This window comes from Ambystoma mexicanum, chromosome 5p, assembly GCF_040938575.1.
Source record: "Ambystoma mexicanum isolate Mex_15411 chromosome 5p, UKY_AmexF1_1, whole genome shotgun sequence".
NCBI lineage: Eukaryota > Metazoa > Chordata > Amphibia > Caudata > Ambystomatidae > Ambystoma > Ambystoma mexicanum.
In genome coordinates this window covers 680,471,816-680,491,977 of record NC_090930.1, presented here as the reverse complement: position 1 = coordinate 680,491,977, position 20,162 = coordinate 680,471,816, and the positions used below count along the sequence as shown (strand labels likewise).

Sequence of the window (20,162 nt, the reverse complement as noted above, 5' to 3'; positions counted from 1 at the left end):
TTATTCCCTTTCATCCCAAAATGATTTCAAAGCAATTGTTCATAGCATAGTCTTAACATAGCACCACCAGGGCACTTTCATCGATTTTTCCAAATCTAGGACATCCCTTAGCCTTCCCTTAAAGACACCACCCGCATCATTGCTCCATACCTCACCCAAAACAGCAAAGGTTGTAAACTTTGTATGGATTCCTAGTTCCCAGCACAAGTTGGAGTTGAAAGAGGAAGCCTCAAAAATACTTTTGAGAAGGTGGTTTCTGTTGTGAAGCTGATACAATTGAAATGCCCCCATATTTCATACCCTTAATGTTGACAGGTGTTGCCTTAGATGTAAGCGGCAAAGGTGAGAGAAATGCCCAAGGCAACATGTTTGTTATAAAACCATTGTATTACACCAGTATATTAGGAAAATAATGTGTTACAATTATATATATGTATACCCCATCAAAGATTCTTACTAAAAGAAAAACCAAGGTAATCACAAACCTCTGTCCCTGGAAGTAAAAATTTAAATACAGTCTACTTGGCAGTGCACAGTACTAGATTCTTATCCTTTTCATGGTTAACAAGGTTTTCTTGAAAAGTACAATTTCAATGCATGTATATGTTTTTTTAAACCAGCAGTGGTTCCAGACATTATGACAGCACAGTCTGTGTACAGAAGACTTGTATAAGTATGTATTGTGAGCCTGTGAGCAATGGATAGATATGGTGTGGACAATTAACTTGTTTTGCCATGGGGGGTGAAGGTCTCTCTTTGCCACAAAGTGGCAGCCCCTCAAGTGTGAGGTCCGATTACTGGGCAGTGAGTTAGAGGTGATAGGTCTACTGTCTATGAGAATGTACGTTGGTCTAAGGAGATTGTGTGCTAGCTGTGACAAAGTCACAGGCTGGAGGATAGGAGAGGGTTATCCCTTGAGGCCAGGGACCAGCTGCTACTCAATGATGCGGCTCCCGTGGCAGTACATGCAGGACCCCCCAGATGCTCTACTCCATCCCAAGCCTCCCAAAACGAATGATAACAATGGGAGAACCTTTTTTAACCTCTGAGGCAGAACTACATGCAATACAAATAGCGAGTTGGAGGGAAAAGCAGAATTGCTCATGAACCGGCCTTCTCAAAAGTCAGCAAGCCATACAGTGGAAGTAATGCAGGTTAGCATTCGGAACAACCCACGTTCGTGGGACCCAGACATATCCACGTGCTGTACAAAATAAGGATAGCATCTTACACAGGTATAGACAATGAGGGGCACCAACCAATACTGATTTTTGCAGGAAACTGTCTGCACACAAAGTGGTTTCAAGAATGCCGATTATGTATTTGATGTATGGGTGTGCTGTGCCACATACTGTTATCCACATATGGGAAAATGGTATTTTAATCACCCTACCGCTAGTCTGAAATCCCAGTGTTGTGAAACCTATAGGTGAACCATGAGTCAGGGTTCCAAGTGCCTAATGAAGTATTGGACGAAAGGGGAGGAGATGAGCATCGTAGTGTGGGTGTTAGGAGTCAACATTCAGAGATGAAGAGTAGTGCATAGTGTAAGGAATCCATGTTATCAAGAGCAAGACAGACACAAGTGACCACAGTTCATGGGTGTTTATTGAACTTCAAAAAAGGGTTTGAATAACACTATCTTATCCTAAATCTACAGATGGGTAAAAGCTACGACCATCAAATAATAATAACACAGCCCTCGTAGTGTATTGTCAAAATAAAAGGGCATATACCAATAAAACCTATTGCCAATCCCTACCTCTAAATACAAATAGTGTGGGAAATAATGTTATGAAAAAAATAAGTGTTCACAAAATGATGTCAGGATGTTCAGGCCTTTGGCCTCCCTTGCCCACGTTTTCAGCACGGGACAAGGCGGTACACTAGAGCTTAGCACAGTCTCTGGCTTCTCTAGCATGAGGATACAGTTCAAGACCTTCCATTCCCAAGTCTCTTTTCCACTCAAAGTCTCTTCAGTCAGAGAGCCTGATGCCACAAACAAAACAATAAGTTATTTTCCTTTTTCAGATTATCACACGTACTCAAGTTCTTAGGCGATTCACTATTCACCTCGGATACCTCTCAGCTGGGTTCAGATCCCTTCACCACAATGTTCACACATTATTTATGTTTCTAATTCCTTGTAGGGTATGCTTTCTCGGGTGACTCACGGTTCACTCCAGATTCCCCTCAGTCCGGCTCAGATTCCTTTTAACACAATGTTCATAACTTTACACTAACTTACTTTAACCAAACACTTAGTAGACTGATCTCCCTCTGCCGGGCTCGGACCAACTTTCTATATGCTTTCATCAACTATCGAAGACTTTCAAATGTGCACAGGGTTGTGCTTGATCCGTTGCAGGACCACTTTGATTTCACAATTCTTTATGCTTTCATCACATTTGCCACCTTTCAGCAGGATACCTAACAGAGGCTTTTGAATGAGCACCCACGTGATGCCGGACCACTCTGTTTATGGTATTGTATCTTGGCTTCAAAGTTCAATCAGTCATCCATATATTAATTGTGCTCGCGTCACTTGCCACATGCGCTTCATACACTGTTCTCTTGTGTTCTCTTTTCCTAATACAATGTTATTGCTTGCAACCTTGGCTTCAACACAGACTGGTCCGGTATCAGTCTCCCCAACTCAGCGGCTGTGCTGACTTCACTGGCGTCGCTTTGTTGTAGGAGCCAAGGACATTACCACAGCGGCACATGATTCTCCCCGCCTTGACTATCGACGGGGGAAGAGACCCGGGTACCCCCGACACACAATGCAGTATTCTTCGACTTCGATTCCTGGTCTTACATTTCCTGTTCTCGAAGGTTCCCCAGAGGGTCAAGACACTTCCCTCCTTGCAATCCTCTTCGGTTTTGTCATCTTTCGCCCTGTATTAAACTGCCATCTTGAAACCGCTGCTTCCTCTTGTGCTTTGCCTTGCTCAGAGTGTGCTTTCGTGCTCCACCTCTTATCTGTTTGGGGAAGTGTGATGGAAGTCAGGTGTGTGTAATGGTCAGGGATTGCCTGGTCCTGCCTGACCATTGTATTTGGACAGTCAGGTATAGGGCTCGGGTGTTAGTCCGTTTTCTCTCACAGTGAACTGTCTGGGAGAAAGTGTTTGTGTTTGGAAAGGGGGGGTGAGTTCCTAGGTATCCTACCTGGTAAGATGGGGTAAAGGTGTTTACAGGGAAGATGATACTGCATCTCACCATCCAGTGTTCCACTTCCACTCCCCGAGGACCCCTCACCGAGGTGATTCTCCCGCTCTGGTCCACCCCCAGGAACTGGATCCAAAAGTGATGGCCATGACCTGGCCACCTGGATGACAGATCCCCGGGGACTAGTGGATGAGACACCTTAAGGTTTCTCCCAATGGCAGTGAGGCAAGGACATACAGAAAAGAGGGAGGTGCAGAGAATTGGCAAAGAGAGCAGGATTTGGGAGGAGGTACAGAGACAGTAAAAGGTGCAGAACAGGTGGCAAGAAAAGAGGTGCAGAGGAAGTGGCAAATAGAGGAAGAAGAAAGAAAGAGGTGAAAAAGGGTGAAAGAAGAGCAGAGGAAATGGAAAGAGAGAGAGAGAGAAAGGAGTGGAGAAGGAGGAAGGGAATAGAGAAGGATAGAGAGAAGATACCAAAAATGAGAGGAGATAGACAGAAGGAGAAGACCGGCCATGGTGGCAAAGAAAAAGATAGAAACAGAAGAGACATACAGATTAGCGATATGTTCGGACATGGGGTACAAGAAGAGAGGTAGAGGGAGAGAAAACAAAGAGCATGGAAGAGCAATGAGGCAGTGGTGAAGCAAGAGAAAAGGGCGTGGAACAGTCAGTAGCTGGAAAGGAGGAATTGAAGAAAGAGGAAGAGGATAGGCAAACCCGGAGATAAAGCAGTGTCCCCACAATCTTAGGCCTGAGAGGAGACTCACAACCTATGATCTAAGATGCCTAATAGAAGCCAGACAGGCCTGCCGGTGAAAAACAAAGAAAGGCGGGGGTGTGGTAAAGAATCCCCGGGGCCAACAGTTTAAAAGACTCACCTGATCTAACCTCAACAACCAACGGCATCAGGAGTTGTGATGCCGGGTAATCAGCAAGTCTTGGAGGACCAACCGGACATCCGGATCCAGCAAGTGAAAACCAGAAACGACCAAATGAAAGCCAAAAACGATGTAAAGGACATTATTAATCTGAGAAACTGAGTGACTCTTTTCCGCCAGGAAGGTGGACCTATTTCAAAAGAGGGAAATGGGCGGGAAGGACTAACGACCAAAGTTTTCGATGAAACCTCACCAAGTTGAATCTACATTCACATGCCAACTCCCAACACCATGATGGGCTCAGTTAAACCCTAATTCTCCTGTTTTGCTTGATGCAGACTACAGAAAAATGTGCACCTATATTTTGGCTTCAAGTTGTCTGTTGATTCGTTGACCATGACACAGTCAATAAGATTCATGTGAAAGAAGCGGGTGTGACTGGATGAGCCACATAATGTCTTGCTTTAAGCCAATGGGACATTGAATAAGAATGCTTCTGTGTGAGTATCAGCCTCAATGCGGAGCATGAATCAAAAAGAAGACTTCGACACAAGACCGTTATATGTAATCCCAACTCTACCCACAGTGCAGATACTATCTGTGAGGGGAAGAGACCTATTAACACTGGTGCTTACTACTAGCTAGAGCATTGAGATTCCAACTCCCAACATGGTAATAAAATGACAAGCAGCCTAGCAACACTGAGCATTTCTCATTTTACTCTCTTGTTGTCTCCTTATGAGAATTAATTTCAAGAACTCACATCAATGGTTAAAGGAATCTACCCAGGGTGTCTACACAATGGGCCTCATTACGAGTTTAGAGGCAGCCATGGCTGCCTCCAAACTCGGGTCCGGGTCCGTGATCCCTGAATGGGGAAATACCAGGCCATTCCGACTTTGGAGGGCATGGTATTTCCCCATTCAGGGAACCCGGACCCAGACCATCCCCATTCCCATTCCCATTCCCATTCCCATTTGAGCCCCCACAGGGCTCAATGGGATTGGGAGCATGCTAACACCGGGCCTGTTAATGATGGGCCCGTTGTTAACATGCTTGTCCCCTCTCGGGACCCGCAAAGGACGCCTGGTAAAACCAGACGTCCAGAACGGGTCCCGCAAGGGTACCTCGTAATAGGGCAATACAGGCTTAATGGCCCTGGCACCTTTACCGGCACCGTTAACCCCTTGCCGCCCTCCTCGTAATGAGGCCCAATGTCTTTCTGAAAGGTTCAGGGCACCATAAACCTTGCATACTTTACACGTGTGTGTGTGTGTGTGTGTGTGTGTGTGTGTGTGTGCATGTGCAGGCATTAGATTACACAATTTTGTACACATAAAAAGCACACAATATGGTCACATACCAGTAAATATGGTCACATACCAGTCCTTGAGCAGAGTATTGCTAGTGTGCAATGAAAAGGCTCTATACTAACCATGCTTGAGGAACATTGGCCAGAGCCAGCTTGCACATTACAGCTTGGAATTACCACGTTTGGTATTTCCTAAAATCTATGGCAGCCTAATTCCATCTCGCGTCCTCGCCTCACTACCTTTTATAGAGATTTCTTTCTTTATTTTATTTCTTTATTTTATTTTAATTTAATTTGTATTGATTCACAGTGGAACCTTTACAAAATATACACATATCATCATTACTATATAAATTACAAAACACACCCACACTTACACATAAGACCTATGGCCAATTTGATACAATTTCATTATCATTTTCATAGTCCATTGCATTCCTGCATTTCTCTAAAATGCATACTAGAATACACCCAAATATATACTAAATTACAGTCTAAAATGCTTAAATCGTTGGGTTTATAAGTCCCTCCCAAGACTCCCTTTTGTATGTACCTGATATACATGAATAAATCCAATACATTTGAAAAACCCTCAATAGATACCTAAAAATGTTTTCTACAATCGGCAGATTCCTTTGTCTCCTAAACCATTTTCCTATTATCAGACATGTAACTCCTAGCATCATTTTCTTATTCCTTTATTAGACATACAAGGATCTCTTTCCAGACATGGTATAGCCCCACATGCACGGTTTCGAGGTCAGTGTTTAACAGAAACCCATGAATTCAACACTCTTAATTGACTCGTAGCTTCCCACAAACTGCCCCCAACTTTGTCATACAAGTAGATACCATCTTAGGACATAAGGTTAGTGTGTGTCTAGGTGATTCAATGTTTTCTTTTATCTTACAAAGATAAGCCCCTCGTAGCGTCAACTGATTTGAACGCAGCTTTAACATAAAGTTGCGAACGGCAGGACTGGGGCATTTCAGAAGATACTGCTGGGTTTTAAGATAACAGTGGCCAATGCTCCACACACATTTGAAGTTGTGTAGCGATTGCAAATGTGTGAAGTTGTTTAACCAATCCCACTGCTCAACCTTGTTTTTATATATGGCCTTCAACACCTCAAACATTGTGCCATGCTCAAAGAGGGTCCATTCGATAATGGAAAAATATTTCTCGTTCAATTTGATGTATTTATTATGACTGCCAGTTAAGTATGTCGGGCCAATGAGCTGCAGCAATTGGCGAGCCTCTGGATCTAATATAGAGCATGCCCCTTCGTATATGTACTTAGCTGAAAAGGGAGACCAATCCCAATTCTAGTCGTAAATATGCCATTGGCGTGATAGGTGGCAAATTAAGCAGATTTCTCCAAAATTGACCTTCCGCCACATTCAGCCTTGTCAGATCACTGACCATCAACATACTCAATGTTCTGTGAGTCCATCTGCACAAAAACCGTGGCTCTCTTACTGCCAGATACAGCCATCATTTTAGATTTATTCATGTTCATGACTAGGTCTTTCGACTTGGCGTACTCCGTCAGAATTTTAAATTTGTTTTTTACACCTCTTATTGTACGGTCAAGCAAAACGAGGTCGTCTGCATACAATAGGCTGTTGCTAGCCTATCTTGACTGGGCAACCGTCCCCCGCCAATAACATTAGCGGCAAATCAGCCAGGTAGGGACAAACTACACTCTTGTCTGACCCTCCTATTAAATAAAATAGGGACTGTTTTAGATCTCAGATTGTCTAACCGCACATGAACACTATTCCCTGTATGCAGTTGACTAAGTACCTCCAACAACCATTCAGGACAGCCCCATGTACGAAACTTATGCCATAGCCAAGCTCTGTTCACTGTGTCAAAAGCAGCGCTAAAGTCCACCCATATCAAGTAGAGTGCAGGGTTCCCCCTGGTTTCCGCTTCACCTATAAGGAATCAAGAAACCTAATGTGTGTTGTCGCGGAACCTGGTTTGTGTAAAATCCAAAATATTATTTTTCATGCACCCTGATCTGCAGGGCATGCGGCACGAATGTACTTAACAGTTTACCCGTAACTTCTAATAGTGATAATGGTCTGTAATTCTCCGGGCAGACTATCACCCATTTTGTATATTGGCAGTAGAGTAACACTTAGCCAAGCAACTGGGACAGTTTTTCTTTGCACACCTTTTCATATAGGATACTCAACACGTATGCCCATGCAGTTGGGTCAGCTTTCAATACAGCATTGGACAGCTGTTAACCCTGGGACTCTAGAGCCCTTTATTTTTGATATAGCAGTGTAGATGTTGTCAACATTTAGGTTACGTTGCCAAAGCCCCTCTTGTCTTATTGTCATCCCACTGCCTGCTTTTGTAACAAAGTTAGATCTGACGTATTCTATCCATTCACACTTAGGTATAGGATTTATTTTAAAAAAAACTGAGTTTCTCCCTTAGCTTTAAACAGAGTTTGCCAGATCGATTCAGCTTTTTTGCTACAAAGCACAGTGAACATCTGTTGCCATTGCCCATTGAGGGCTGTATACCTTCTTCTGTTAAGCCAACACTTATACTCTCTTTTTATTCCTCTCATAGCCTCAAAAAGAGGTTTGAGATGCCCCTCCCTTCTAACTTTTCTAATCTGTCTGCGCATTAATCTTTTGGCTTCTCGTATTTTAATGTCAATTATCTTACAATGTTGACCCTTGTGAAAGGCCAACTGGCCTGGTCTGTTCTGTTCTTCCCAGTATTAATAGCCAGTTGCTCCAACCAAGTGCCAATATCATTCACACTCTGCCCTCGTCAAGATTCAGTGCTGTGTGTAATGATCTGGTTAATGTGTCTCGATGTCTTACGTATATTTTGCGGTGTCCGCTTATCCTGTTTTTCCCCCGACTGATCTCCAGGTCAGTAGCACCCGGATTGCAAAGTAGTTCCAAACTGATCCGCTTTTAAAATATTGTTGCATATAGTGATATATATGTGAAGATATACATATTTTATTAAACTTCTGATATCGCACCCACAGGCAGAACTATTCAAGAGTTTATGAATATTAATGAAGATCCCATGACGTAGAAACATGGTCTCACACAAAATCCCTGCATATTTTCCTACCTAGCCAGTATTGTATGTGGGGAGCGAGAATGAGGCAGCTTTATTCAACTAGTTAACTAGTGTGTAATGAACGTTTCTCTTCAATAGCCGGTGTACAGATGTTCCAGTAAAGTAATTAATCAGGGGCATCATGTAGAGTGTTTATATATTTATACTGCTGAACGGAACGAGCAGGGATGCAAAGACACAAGTCGCTCAAGAAAAAAGTTTCATGTCATCCAAAGATTATCTTACACATGTTGGTACTAAAACATATTCCCACGCAAGTAACATACTGCACTGTTTCACACTCTCATAGCGCTTAGAGGTACCTCACCAGGAAAACAAAACCTGCTACAATATATTGCAGCAACGAAGCCAATGGATCCAGCGTCTGGTCCCGAGATACCATCTCCTTACAATTTGTGGAAATAATAATACAACTTGGCACAAAAAAGGATTCCGGGAATATTCACTTAATGAATGAAGGCTTTACCCTCTCCACCATATTTCTCCAATTCACCAATTAAAGAATCAACATGTGAAACTACTACTTTATAGAAATATTTGAATATAACAAGGTCATACATGCCGATTTCCATATCTAGGTAGCATGCCAATGTCCTGAGGCTGGGTTTGTCCCGATTGGTGCTTCAAACGAACACAAAAATGTACATAGATGAAACGTACACTATGTTTACAATACACCAGTTATAAACGAAACAATTAGGAGATAAAAAATTGTTGAATAAAAGAAGTGAAAAGCTAGATGACATTCCAGTTATGCAGTTCAGAAGAAAGTATATCAAAGAATACGAGTGACAGTGGGAATTTGTAAAAGAAATACAGCAACCCTCACCTTGCTAGCTGAGCCCTTGCTTTTCCACAGGACAATTTCTGAATCTGTCAGACCAAGCTCCCTGAGCGAAGCAGTTTCCTTGTCGCTCTCCTGCAAGCTTTGGAACTGGGTTAAAGTCAAAGTACCTGCTGCCTCCTCGCCAAAAGGTCTGTATACTGTGGCCGGCGCAAAGCATCGCTTCTTCGACAAGCACCTGTACACAAAACAAACATATTCAGTGTGTAAAAAGTATCTGCTATTAAAATGTATCCCATGAACTGCACTTATTTGAAAACTCCGAGATTAAAACAAAGAAACAAAGAGACTGATGTCTCCATGCCTGGTCAGGTGGTTCTGTGTATTAATAGCACCAGAGAAAATACAGTCATTAACGTTGTCAGCGGTCCTCGCCCAAGGAAAAGGTACTTCTCGTATATTTTAGGATTGGGTAACTTACGAATCAAGCTCCAGTACCATCATATGTGGTGGTAAGTGCTGAATGGTGGGTTGTGAAACATTAGAATGTGCTTTTTCCGTTTGGACTGGATACCGGTACTAATTGGGCGTGCCTAAGTGAGGCCTTGTCTGCAGAGAGCCTGTTCTGCCTCTCCATTCACTTAAAAATACAGGAGCCTGATGTATTTTATCATAACAGTTTGAATTAATACGTGTTCCATGTGACATACATTATAGCACAATATAACAATTTGCACAGACATAAATCCAACACAGGTTACAAAGTGTCAGGAAAGCATTTGAGAACGCCAATAATAATAACAGAAATTCCATGGTTTCACCAGGATTGTCTTCTTGAATACAACCGTAGCTGTTATTAAATATCGAATAGTGTTTACATTAACCAATTCCACTTCTTTTATTTGGAAAAGGATGTATGAATGAGACAAAGAATAAGTAATTAAGAGTCAAGGTACGTGCAAAGGTAAGTGAAAAACTAGGATCAGCTCAGTTAAAGTGGATAATTAGGTTCGGAAATGTAAACAATTAGATAGCTCTTCTGGGGCGAGTTTGGGAGGTCCCCTCAGGATAGAGATAATAAACATAATGTAGAACAAGGGGTGTTGGGGTGTGCCAGGTGAATAGCGCTTGAGCAATTTGATATAAGGAAGAAACAAGTCAATTAAACCTCGAAGATTGGGGTGCAGCACCCTGTGGAAAAGAGCGGGCACCTCAAACCCACTTAGCAAGACAAGAAAAACATTTGATATTCCCACATTATGGATGCGCTCCCACCAAAACCCTTCGAAAAGTGGATAATCCTCTGGCGAATTTCCTTGACAGTAAATGTTCTGAAATGCCACTAAAGTAAAGGTTTCAAAAATTTAATCTTCATAGCATGTGTGGTATCAGAGTAAAATGCCAACACGTGTTTCGACCTATCTTGGTCTTTTTCAAGGCAAAGCTCATTATTTAGAAGCTGTGAATATACATCTTGTATGTATTATTCAGCCCGAGAATTCTTCCTATTCCAAAATTTATGAATGTGAATCAATTAGCACATTCTCCTTCGAAACAACGTCCCGCCTGGATTGTTCCGCATAATCTCCATGCAGAACATGGTACGGGCTGACTGAAGGGCTCACACAGACGTGAGATTATGCGGAACAATCCAGGCGGGACGTTGTTTCGAAGGAGAATGTGCTAATTGATTCACATTCATAAATTTTGGAATAGGAAGAATTCTCGGGCTGAATAATACATACAAGATGTATATTCACAGCTTCTAAATAATGAGCTTTGCCTTGAAAAAGACCAAGATAGGTCGAAACACGTGTTGGCATTTTACTCTGATACCACACATGCTATGAAGATTAAATTTTTGAAACCTTTACTTTAGTGGCATTTCAGAACATTTACTGTCAAGGAAATTCGCCAGAGGATTATCCACTTTTCGAAGGGTTTTGGTGGGAGCGCATCCATAATGTGGGAATATCAAATAAACATAATGTGTTTTATCTTCTTACAGTTGTCTTGAAACAAGCCTTCCACAGTGAAAAATAATCTCTGAGGCCATCAGGAAAGCCTTTATTAATGCTTATCAGCGTAGAACAGGTTACTAAATCAGATTGAAAGATTTGTGTTGCCACCAAATCACGGCATGCCAAACAGTCTACAACTGGAGAAGTTCTAGACCATTGTTACCAGAAGCAGTTGTATCAAAGAATGTTATGTTATGTTACTTTGCATTTATATAGCGCCTTATGTACCATTGGTATGGTCAGAAGGTGCTGGTAGGTTGAACGCCCTTGGGAACCGGAGTTCAGGTCAGTAGAGAGAGTAGAGAGAGTCAAAGGTGCGTGTGAGCACCGGATATGTGTGCAGCTGGTGTGGCATTTGTGTAATAGCTGCTTCTTAGCGGTAGGTGTGGTGGTTGAGAGATCAAGAGTATGTGTTCGTTCTGGCAGGATTTATCCAGACCGGATGTGGCTGCGTTAGGCCTGAGGAGAACGCCTGGCAGGGGGGTGTGTAACCAGCAGTGTTTAAGAGTGATGGGGAGTATGAGGCAGATGTTGGTATGAGAACAGCTATACCGAATGGTGTCATAGTATCTCTGTGTTCTAGTTGAATGGTGGTGTAAAGAAGAGAGTAAGCATGGTGAAATGATATGATGGGTTACATGCTCTTTCAAACGTTCCATGCACTCCAAGCCATTCCATGTAAGTCGCGCAATTCTATGCGCTCCAATCCGTTCCATCCACTCCAGTCCGCTCCACGCACTCCAGCCCGCTCCGCGCATTATAGTCCGCTCCACGCACTCCAATCCGCTCCACGCACTCCAATCCGCTCCATGCATTCGAGTCTGTTCCATGTATTCTGATCTATTCCGTGCATTCTAGGTTGTTTTATGCACTCCATCCACATATTTCACCCGTACCATCCACATACTTCATCTGTTCCATCTAGATATTTCATTTGTTCCATCCACATACGTCACCCGTTCCATCCACATATGTCACCCGTTCCATCCACATACATCACCCGTTCTATCCACATATGTCACCCATTCCATCCACATACTTCACCCGTTCCTTCCGCTCTACGTAAGCAGCTCTACACACTCATTCGCTCTAGGCACTCATCTGCTCTACATACACTCCACACTCATCCACTCTACGAACTCATCCGCTCTACGCACTCACCCATCCCTCCTCTCTTACACAGTCATTGGCTATTACGCACTCGTCTGCTCCATACACTCATCCGCTCTACCACTAGTCTGTTCTACGCATTCATCCACTCTACACACTCCTCCGTTCTTATACACTCCTCCGCTCTGCACACTCTTCCGCTCTGCGCACCCATCACGCTCTGTGCACCCATCCGCTCCGCGCACCCATCCGCTCTATGCACTCGTTCTTTCTACGCACTCATCTGCTATATGCAATCAGCTCTACAAAGTCGTTCGCTCATACGCGCTCATCAGCTCTATAGACTCATCCGCTCTATACACTTATCCGCTCTATACACTCATCTGCTCCTGCGTTCTACACACTCCTCCGCACTTCCGCACTCATCCGCTCTAGACCCTCGTCTGCTCTACACAATCGTCCGCGCTACACACCCATCCGCTCTAAACATTCATCCGCTCGACACACTCATCCGTTCTATACACTCATCCGATCTACATACTCATCTGCTCAACGCATTCATCTGCTCAGCGCACTCATCCGTTCCACGTGCTTCATCCATTCTAACAATTTCATCCGCTCCATTCACTTTGTTCATTCATCATGCATTATCGATTCAGGCCATGTCACTTGTCATACGCACTGGATCCGTTCCGTGCTCTCTATCTATTTCATGCACTACACCCATCTCATGTACTTGAATCGTCTATTCTGTACTTTCCATTTATGGCATGCACTCATACAGTCAGAGTCATCTGTCTGAGTACTCATCAGTCTTTTGTATTCATCTTTCCATCCTCTTCACTTTATTCATTTCGCCCATTAATTTAAACCTCATTACTCTTTTCGTATGATTTATTCTTTTTATCCACTTCACTGCTTTGATCTACTTTACTCGTTCTATTCTGTTTGTCCTTTTAGTTTACATTAGCGGTTATTAGTTGTCAATTTCTCGCATGGATCTTGATGTTGTATTGTTATTTGTCTTATTGTTATTCAAGATCTAGTAGTTTGTTGGATTGTTGTGTCATTGAGATGCTGTTAATCTGTTTGGCTTAGTTTGCGTACGGGTTGGTTTTAGGGAAAGAGCCAGGTTTTCAGTAGTTTGCGGAAAGACATTAGATCTTCAGTTAGACGGATGTGGGTTGGGAGTGCGTTCCACAGCGTGGGGGCCAAGGCTGAGAATGATGATCCGCCTAACCTGACTTAGTTTGTTTTAGTGGAGGGTGATAGGGTTTTAGCTTGTCTTGAAGATATTGAGGTCCGCTTTCATGCAATGCTCGATGAGCAATGCATAAAGTTTTGAAAGTCACCCTTCGGGCCACTGGAAGCCAGTGCAGAGCCTTAAAGGCCGGGGAGATGTGGTCTCTCGGGCCAAGCGCAAGTAGCAGTTTGGCTGCAGCATTTTGTGCCCTTTGAAGTTTATTCAGTTGGTAAGCGTGGACTCCGAGGTAGACTCCGGGGTAGAGGGGGTTTGCGTAGTCCAGTCTTGATATAACAATTGATTGGACCGTGGAGAGTCTTTTGGGAAAGGAGAAATATGGAAAGATGCGCCTAAGAGTTTTAAGGTGGTAGTGGCAGGACTTTGAGACGTTGTTGACTTGGCGCGAGAGTTAGAGGGAGTCGGTGAGTTGCCCCTGGTGGATGGCCAGGGTAGTGGGTGTGGAAGAAGTTCGGAGTTGCCACATACCATGATTTCAGTTTTGGAGGGGTTTAACAAGAGGTGGCTTTGGGTCATCCAGAGCTCTATGTCAAAGAGGCGGGAGGCGAGGTCAGGTCGGCAGTTTGGTTTGGAGTTCAGGAGTTTTAGAATTAGTTGAGTGTCATCAGCGTAGTTGTAGCACAGGATGTTGTATGAACAAATTATTGGTGGGAGGGTGGTCAAGTAGAGATTGAACAGGAGGGCAGATAGGCATGCTCCTTGTGGGACACCCGTGTCGACAGGTCGGGCTTGGGAGGAATAGGTGGAGAGTAGCATTATTTGGTACCTATCTTTGAGGAATTAAGCTATCCATTTGAGAGCGGTTCCACGAATTCCTAAGGAGTGGAGGCGGTCAAGGAGGATTGAGTGATTGATTGTGTCGAAGGCGGCGGATAGGTCAAGAAGGATTAATTCGGCGCATCTCTGCCGTGATTTTAAGGTCATCCCAGATTGAGGTTAGAGTGGTTTCAGTTCCGTGACGGGCCCTGAAACCTGATTGGGCACAGTCTAGGAGATTGTTGGCTTCGACAAAGGCATTTAGTTGGGAGTAGGCGGTTTGGTCAATGAGTTTGGCTAGGAACCTGGTGTTTGAGATGGAGCGGTAGTTCTTGGGCTTGAGAGGGTCGAGGGAAGGTTTTTTTTTAATTAGAGGTTTGACATGAACCGTTTTGAATGCTTTGGGAAAAATACCTGAGGAAAGGGAGTCATTTATAATGGATCTTGCGTGTTCTCCTGCGCAGGTAGAAGCAAAAATTTCTTTGAGGGTTGTGGCCGGGCAAGGGTCTAGCGGAGAGCCGGATGGTTTGCGGGTAGAGAGAAGTTTGAGAAATTGGTCGGGTGATATTCGACTAAAGGAGTCGAATGTTGGTTGCATAGTGGTCGCAGGTGGTGGGTTGGCCGGTATGGGGGGCGGGGGGGTCGGTTGCCTGGTGGATGTAAGAGAGCTAGTTTGGTGGTTAGAGCATTTGTTCTTTCCAGAGCGTAAAAGTGGAGAGAGAGTGAGCCGCACAGTGCTTGTGAGGGCATCGGGACGGTGCTAGTGCATGCCCGTTTGGTGAATTTGGAGATGATTTTGTGAAGTTCTTTGCTGGGGTTTTTGGAGTTTAGGATTCGGGAGTTGTAGTGGGCTTTTTTTGCTTTCCGGATTTCGGCTTTGTACTGATGAAGGTGTCATGCCAAGGTGGCTCTGCTCTCTTGGGGTTTGTCTTTCTGCCATTTGCGTTCTAGGTATGTATATAGTTGCTTAGTGGTCTTCAAATCAGGTGTGTACCATCTAGGGAAAAGGCCACGGCGGGCTGATGGTTTGCAAGAGGGTGTGAGCCGCATTAGGGAGGTGATGAGCCATGAGTCAGAGGCATCGGGGTTAGTGGTTTATTGAGTTGGCAGGTAGGTGGAGGGGACTGGAGGAGTGCGTCGGCTAGGTCAGGAATGATTATTAGTTTTTTCCAGCATTTGCGTACATTCAGAGGTTCAGATTAGAGTACGGGAAGGGGGTCGGGTGAGCGAATGGCGAAAGAAACAATGAAGTGATCGGACTAGATGATAGGGGTTGGGGGGTTTAGATGTATCCGGTTGTGGGAGCTAAAGATGGCATCAAGAGTGTGTCCTTTATAGTGAGTTGGGCCGTTTATGTGGGGTTGGAGGTTAATTACGTCTAGACCGTCAACCAGAGAGTGTGTCATAGGGTTGGTGGGGATGTCAAGCCATATGTTGAAATCTCCAAGAAGGGTGAGGTTGGGATGGTTTAGTTGAAGGGTGGCAATAGAGTCGCAGAGGTTGTTTGAGAATTGTCTATTGTAGTCAGGGGGTCTGTAGATTATTAGGAAGCTGTGCGAGAACGACAGGGAGAGGGATAGTTTAACGAGGAGTGATTTGCAGGAAGGAATGGAAGGTTGATTGTCGATGATTGAGGCGTGGAAGTGAGACTTGAAGACGAATGCTATTCCCCCACCTCTAGAGGGACGGTTCAGTGGGATGAGGGTGTAGTCGGGGGGGAAGGCTTCATTGGCGATTGGGGCGAAGTCGTCAGAGAACCAAGTTTTGTTGATGAAAACCAGGTCTGGTTTGTCAGAGGTGAGGAGGTCAAAGATGCTGTGTCTGTTTTGTGCTACGGTTCGGGCATTAAATAGGATGCAATTCAGTTTGAAAGGTGAGGTTGGTGTCGGAGCTGCAGCGGAAGGGGATGGGGGGGAAGAGTGGAAACTGGAGAGGGAGAGGGGTGGGATGGTTGATGATCGATGGGAAAAGTCGGCGAGCCGAAATGTTAGTGGGTTTCGGGTGGGAGTGGATGGATGCGTGTGTTAGGGTGATTGGGTTTGGCACAGGGGATTTGAAGGTGGGGTGTGGACGGTTAGGAGTTTCAGTTGCAGTCGGTGAGAAATCAAGGGAGAGGGGTTTCAGGAAGGGTGAAGCGAGGGGGGATGGTGGTGATTGGGGGAATGAGGTGGTGGGTCGAGACAGGGGAGGCGATGAGTGCTGAGAGATTGAGGGGGACCAGGAACGTTTCCTCTTTAGTGTCTTTGTTGCGATTGGTGTGTGAGAGAGGGTAGGGGGTCAGAGGGGAGAGGGATGAGGCTTCTGTTCTTGCTAGGGCTAGGCGTGCAGTTTTTTAGGGAGGGGAAGGGGTGTGGTCGGGGGGATGATGGTGGGGGCTAGTGGGAAAAGCGGGGGGCGCATGATGGGAGGGCGGGGTGTTCCCGGTATGATAGTGAGGGGAGCGAGCAGGATCAATGTAGGCTGGTCGGTGGTGGGGTTCGGGGGAGCAGTGGTCTTAGGGTGGTTGGCTCGCCAATGTGCCCCTCTGGCTTGGTGTTTGGAAAGGGGAAAGGTAGGGGGGTTTGAAGGAGGGTGGGATGATTTGAGAAGGGGGGGACGGGAGTCAAGGCAGATCGGAGAGTGGATGCTGATCCACGGTGGTCATTTCCGGCCGACCCTGGTAGAATGGGTGCACTCATGGTTAGTACGAGCTATTAGGTGTCGTATCAGGTGCAACTTACACTTTATTGGACTTTATAGGTTCGGCTATATCACTGGGAGAGATTAGTCTTGGTTTCAGGGTTCCACTAAGCAGGGTGATACTATTCACTTATTCTAGGTTTTAGTGTACTAGTTGCAGATATTAGGACGTTTGAAGTGTAGCTTAGACCTTAGGATATGCTGTTAGGCGGCCTATTTAGTTGCAACTTCAGCACAGTTATGCTGTTGGGTAGACTTTCTTCTAGCAAGCTGGAATACAGGTAAGCTGTTAGGGAGAAATTGAATGTAGCAATGTCATAGGTATGCTTTTAGGTGGACTTTTAAGTGCAGTTTAGGAGGGCTTTATAATTTTAGTTCTAAATTCAATCGGGGCACGCTATTAGGCACACTTCTAGATTCAAGCAAGGGGCGCTATTAGGCCCACTTCTAAATTTGAGTTTTGTGCAGATAGGATATTAGGGATGCTTCTATATTCAACTAATAACTCAGCGCTAATGGACACACTATTGCACAGAGGGGGATATTATGTACACAGAGAGGATATTAGGCACACTTCCAAGTTCAATTTGCACAGAGAGGGTATTAGGGATACTTCTGAATTCAACTAAGGCACGTTATTAGGCACACTTCTAAATTCAGGCAAGGTGCACTATTAGGTCTACTTCAAAATGTAGCTTTGCACAGAGAGGATATTAGGGACACTTCTAAATTCAACTTTGGACAGAGGGGATATCTAGGGACACTTCTAAATCTAAGTTTTGCACAGAGAGGCTATTAGGTACACTTTTAATTTCAACTTAACACTGAGTGGAAATTAGGCACTGTTCCAAATTCAACCACGGTGGAATATAGGGCGCCCTTCTAAATTCAACCAGGGCACGCTATTAGGCACATTTCTAATTTCAACTTTGCACAGGGAGACTATTAGCAACACTAGTTAGTTCGACTAGGGCACGTTATTAGGCACACTTCTAACTTCAACTTTGTACAGAGAGGCTAATAGGCACACTTCTAGATTCAACTTTGCACAGAGGGGATATTTAGGCGCACTTCTAGATTCAAGTCTTGCACAGAGAGGCTAGTAGGCACACTTCTAAATTCAACTTTGCACAGAGAGGAAATTAGGCACAGTTCTAAATTCAGCTTTACACAGAGAGGATATTAGGGGCACTTCCAAATTCAACTTTGCACAGAGGGGATATTTAGGTGCACTTCTAAATTCAAGTCTTGCACTCAGAGGCTATTAGGCACACTTCTAACTTCACCAGGGCACGCCATTAGGTACACTTCTAAATTGAGCTATGCGCAGAGAGACTATTAGGGACACTAGTCAGTTCAACCAGGCACGCTATTAGGCACAGTTCTAAATTCAACTTTACAAAGAGAGGCTATTAGGCACAATTCTAAAATCAACTTTACTCAGAGAGGACGTTACGCACACTAGGTTCAAGTCTTGCACAGAGAGGCTATTAGGTACAGTTCTAGATTCAACCAGGGCAGGCAATTAGACACACTTCTGAGTTAAACTCTGCACAGTTCTAAGTTCAGCTTTGCACAGGGGGGATATTGGGTACACTTTAGGTTCAGGTTTGCACAGGATATTAGGAACACTTCTAAAATCAGATTTGCACAGGGAGGGTATTAGGAACACTTCTAAAATCAGATTTGCACTGGGAGGGTATTAGGAACACTTCTAAAGTCAGCCAGGGCACAGAGAGGATATTAGGGACACTTGTAAATGCAACTTTTCACAGAGAGGATATTAGGCACACTTCTAACTTGACCAGGGGACAGAAAGGCTATTGGGCATACTTCTAAATTCAGTTTTGCACAGAGAGGATATTAGGCACACTTCTAAATTCAACTTTTCACAGAGATGCTATTGGGCACACTTCTAGATTCAACTTTCACAGAGAGGATATTGGGCACACTTCTAGATTCAACTTTCACAGAGAGGATATTGGGCACACTTCTAAATTCAACTTTCCGCAGAGAGGATAATGGGCTCACTACTAAATTCAACTTTTCACAGAGAGGGAGGAGTTGGGCACACTTCTAAATTCAACTTTTCACAGAGAGGATATTGGGCACACTTCTAAATTCAACTTTTCACAGAGAGGATATTGAGTACACTTCTGAATTCAACTTTCCGCAGAGAGAATATTGGGCACACTACTGAATTCAACTTTTCACAGAGAGGAAGTTGGGCACACTTCTAAATTCAACTTTTCACAGAGAGGATATTGGGCACACTTCTAAATTCAACTTTTCACAGAGAGGAAGTTGGGCACACTTCTAAATTCAACTTTTCACAGAGAGGAAGTTGGGCACACTTCTAAATTCAACTTTTCACAGAGAGGATATTGGGCACACTTCTAAATTCAACTTTCCGCAGAGAGGATAATGGGCTCACTACTAAATTCAACTTTCACAGAGAGGAGGTTGGACACACTTCTAAATTCAACTTTTCACAGAGTGGATATTGGGGACACTTCTAAATTCAATTTTCCCAGAGAGGCTATTGGACTCACTTCTAGATTCAACTTCACAGAGAGGCTATTGGGCACACTTCTAGATTCAACTTCACAGAGCGGCTATTGGGCACACTTCTAAATTCAACTTTCACAGAGAGGCTATTAGGCACACTTCTAAATTCAACATTCGCAGAGAGGCTATTAGGCACACTTCTAAATTCAACTTTTCCCAGAGAATGGCCAGGAACAAACCAGCGAATCAACCAGGAAGTCAAAATGAACACTGCCATAACATCCAAAGATCTGCAGGTCACTTTTAACTTGGCTAATGTACAGCTACAATACTCAATTATCATCAAAAACTGAACAAGAATTGTGTTGATGGATGCACTGGCAGCAGGAAACCACTGCTCTCTAAAATAAAATTGCTGCCTGTCTGAAATGTCCCAAAGAGCACACAGAAATACACAAGTCTTGCCAAGGTCAGAGGCACCATAACTGCCCCCGCATATGCTGCTACTGATTTGACCAATTTTTGTAAGATAACAAAATGTTCCACGTTTAGTATATGGCA

At 44.1% G+C, this 20,162-nt stretch overlaps 1 protein-coding gene across 1 annotated transcript in view; it reads right to left on the bottom strand.

Moving 5' to 3' along the window:
• The window catches only part of RBM41 (RNA binding motif protein 41), a 263,207-nt gene that overhangs the window by 169,545 nt on the left and 73,500 nt on the right, over nt 1–20,162 (bottom strand). Inside the window, exon 3 of the mRNA XM_069613048.1 lies at nt 9,312–9,504. Coding sequence (XP_069469149.1) covers nt 9,312–9,504 — 193 coding nt within the window. The remainder of the gene's footprint in view (nt 1–9,311; nt 9,505–20,162) is intronic.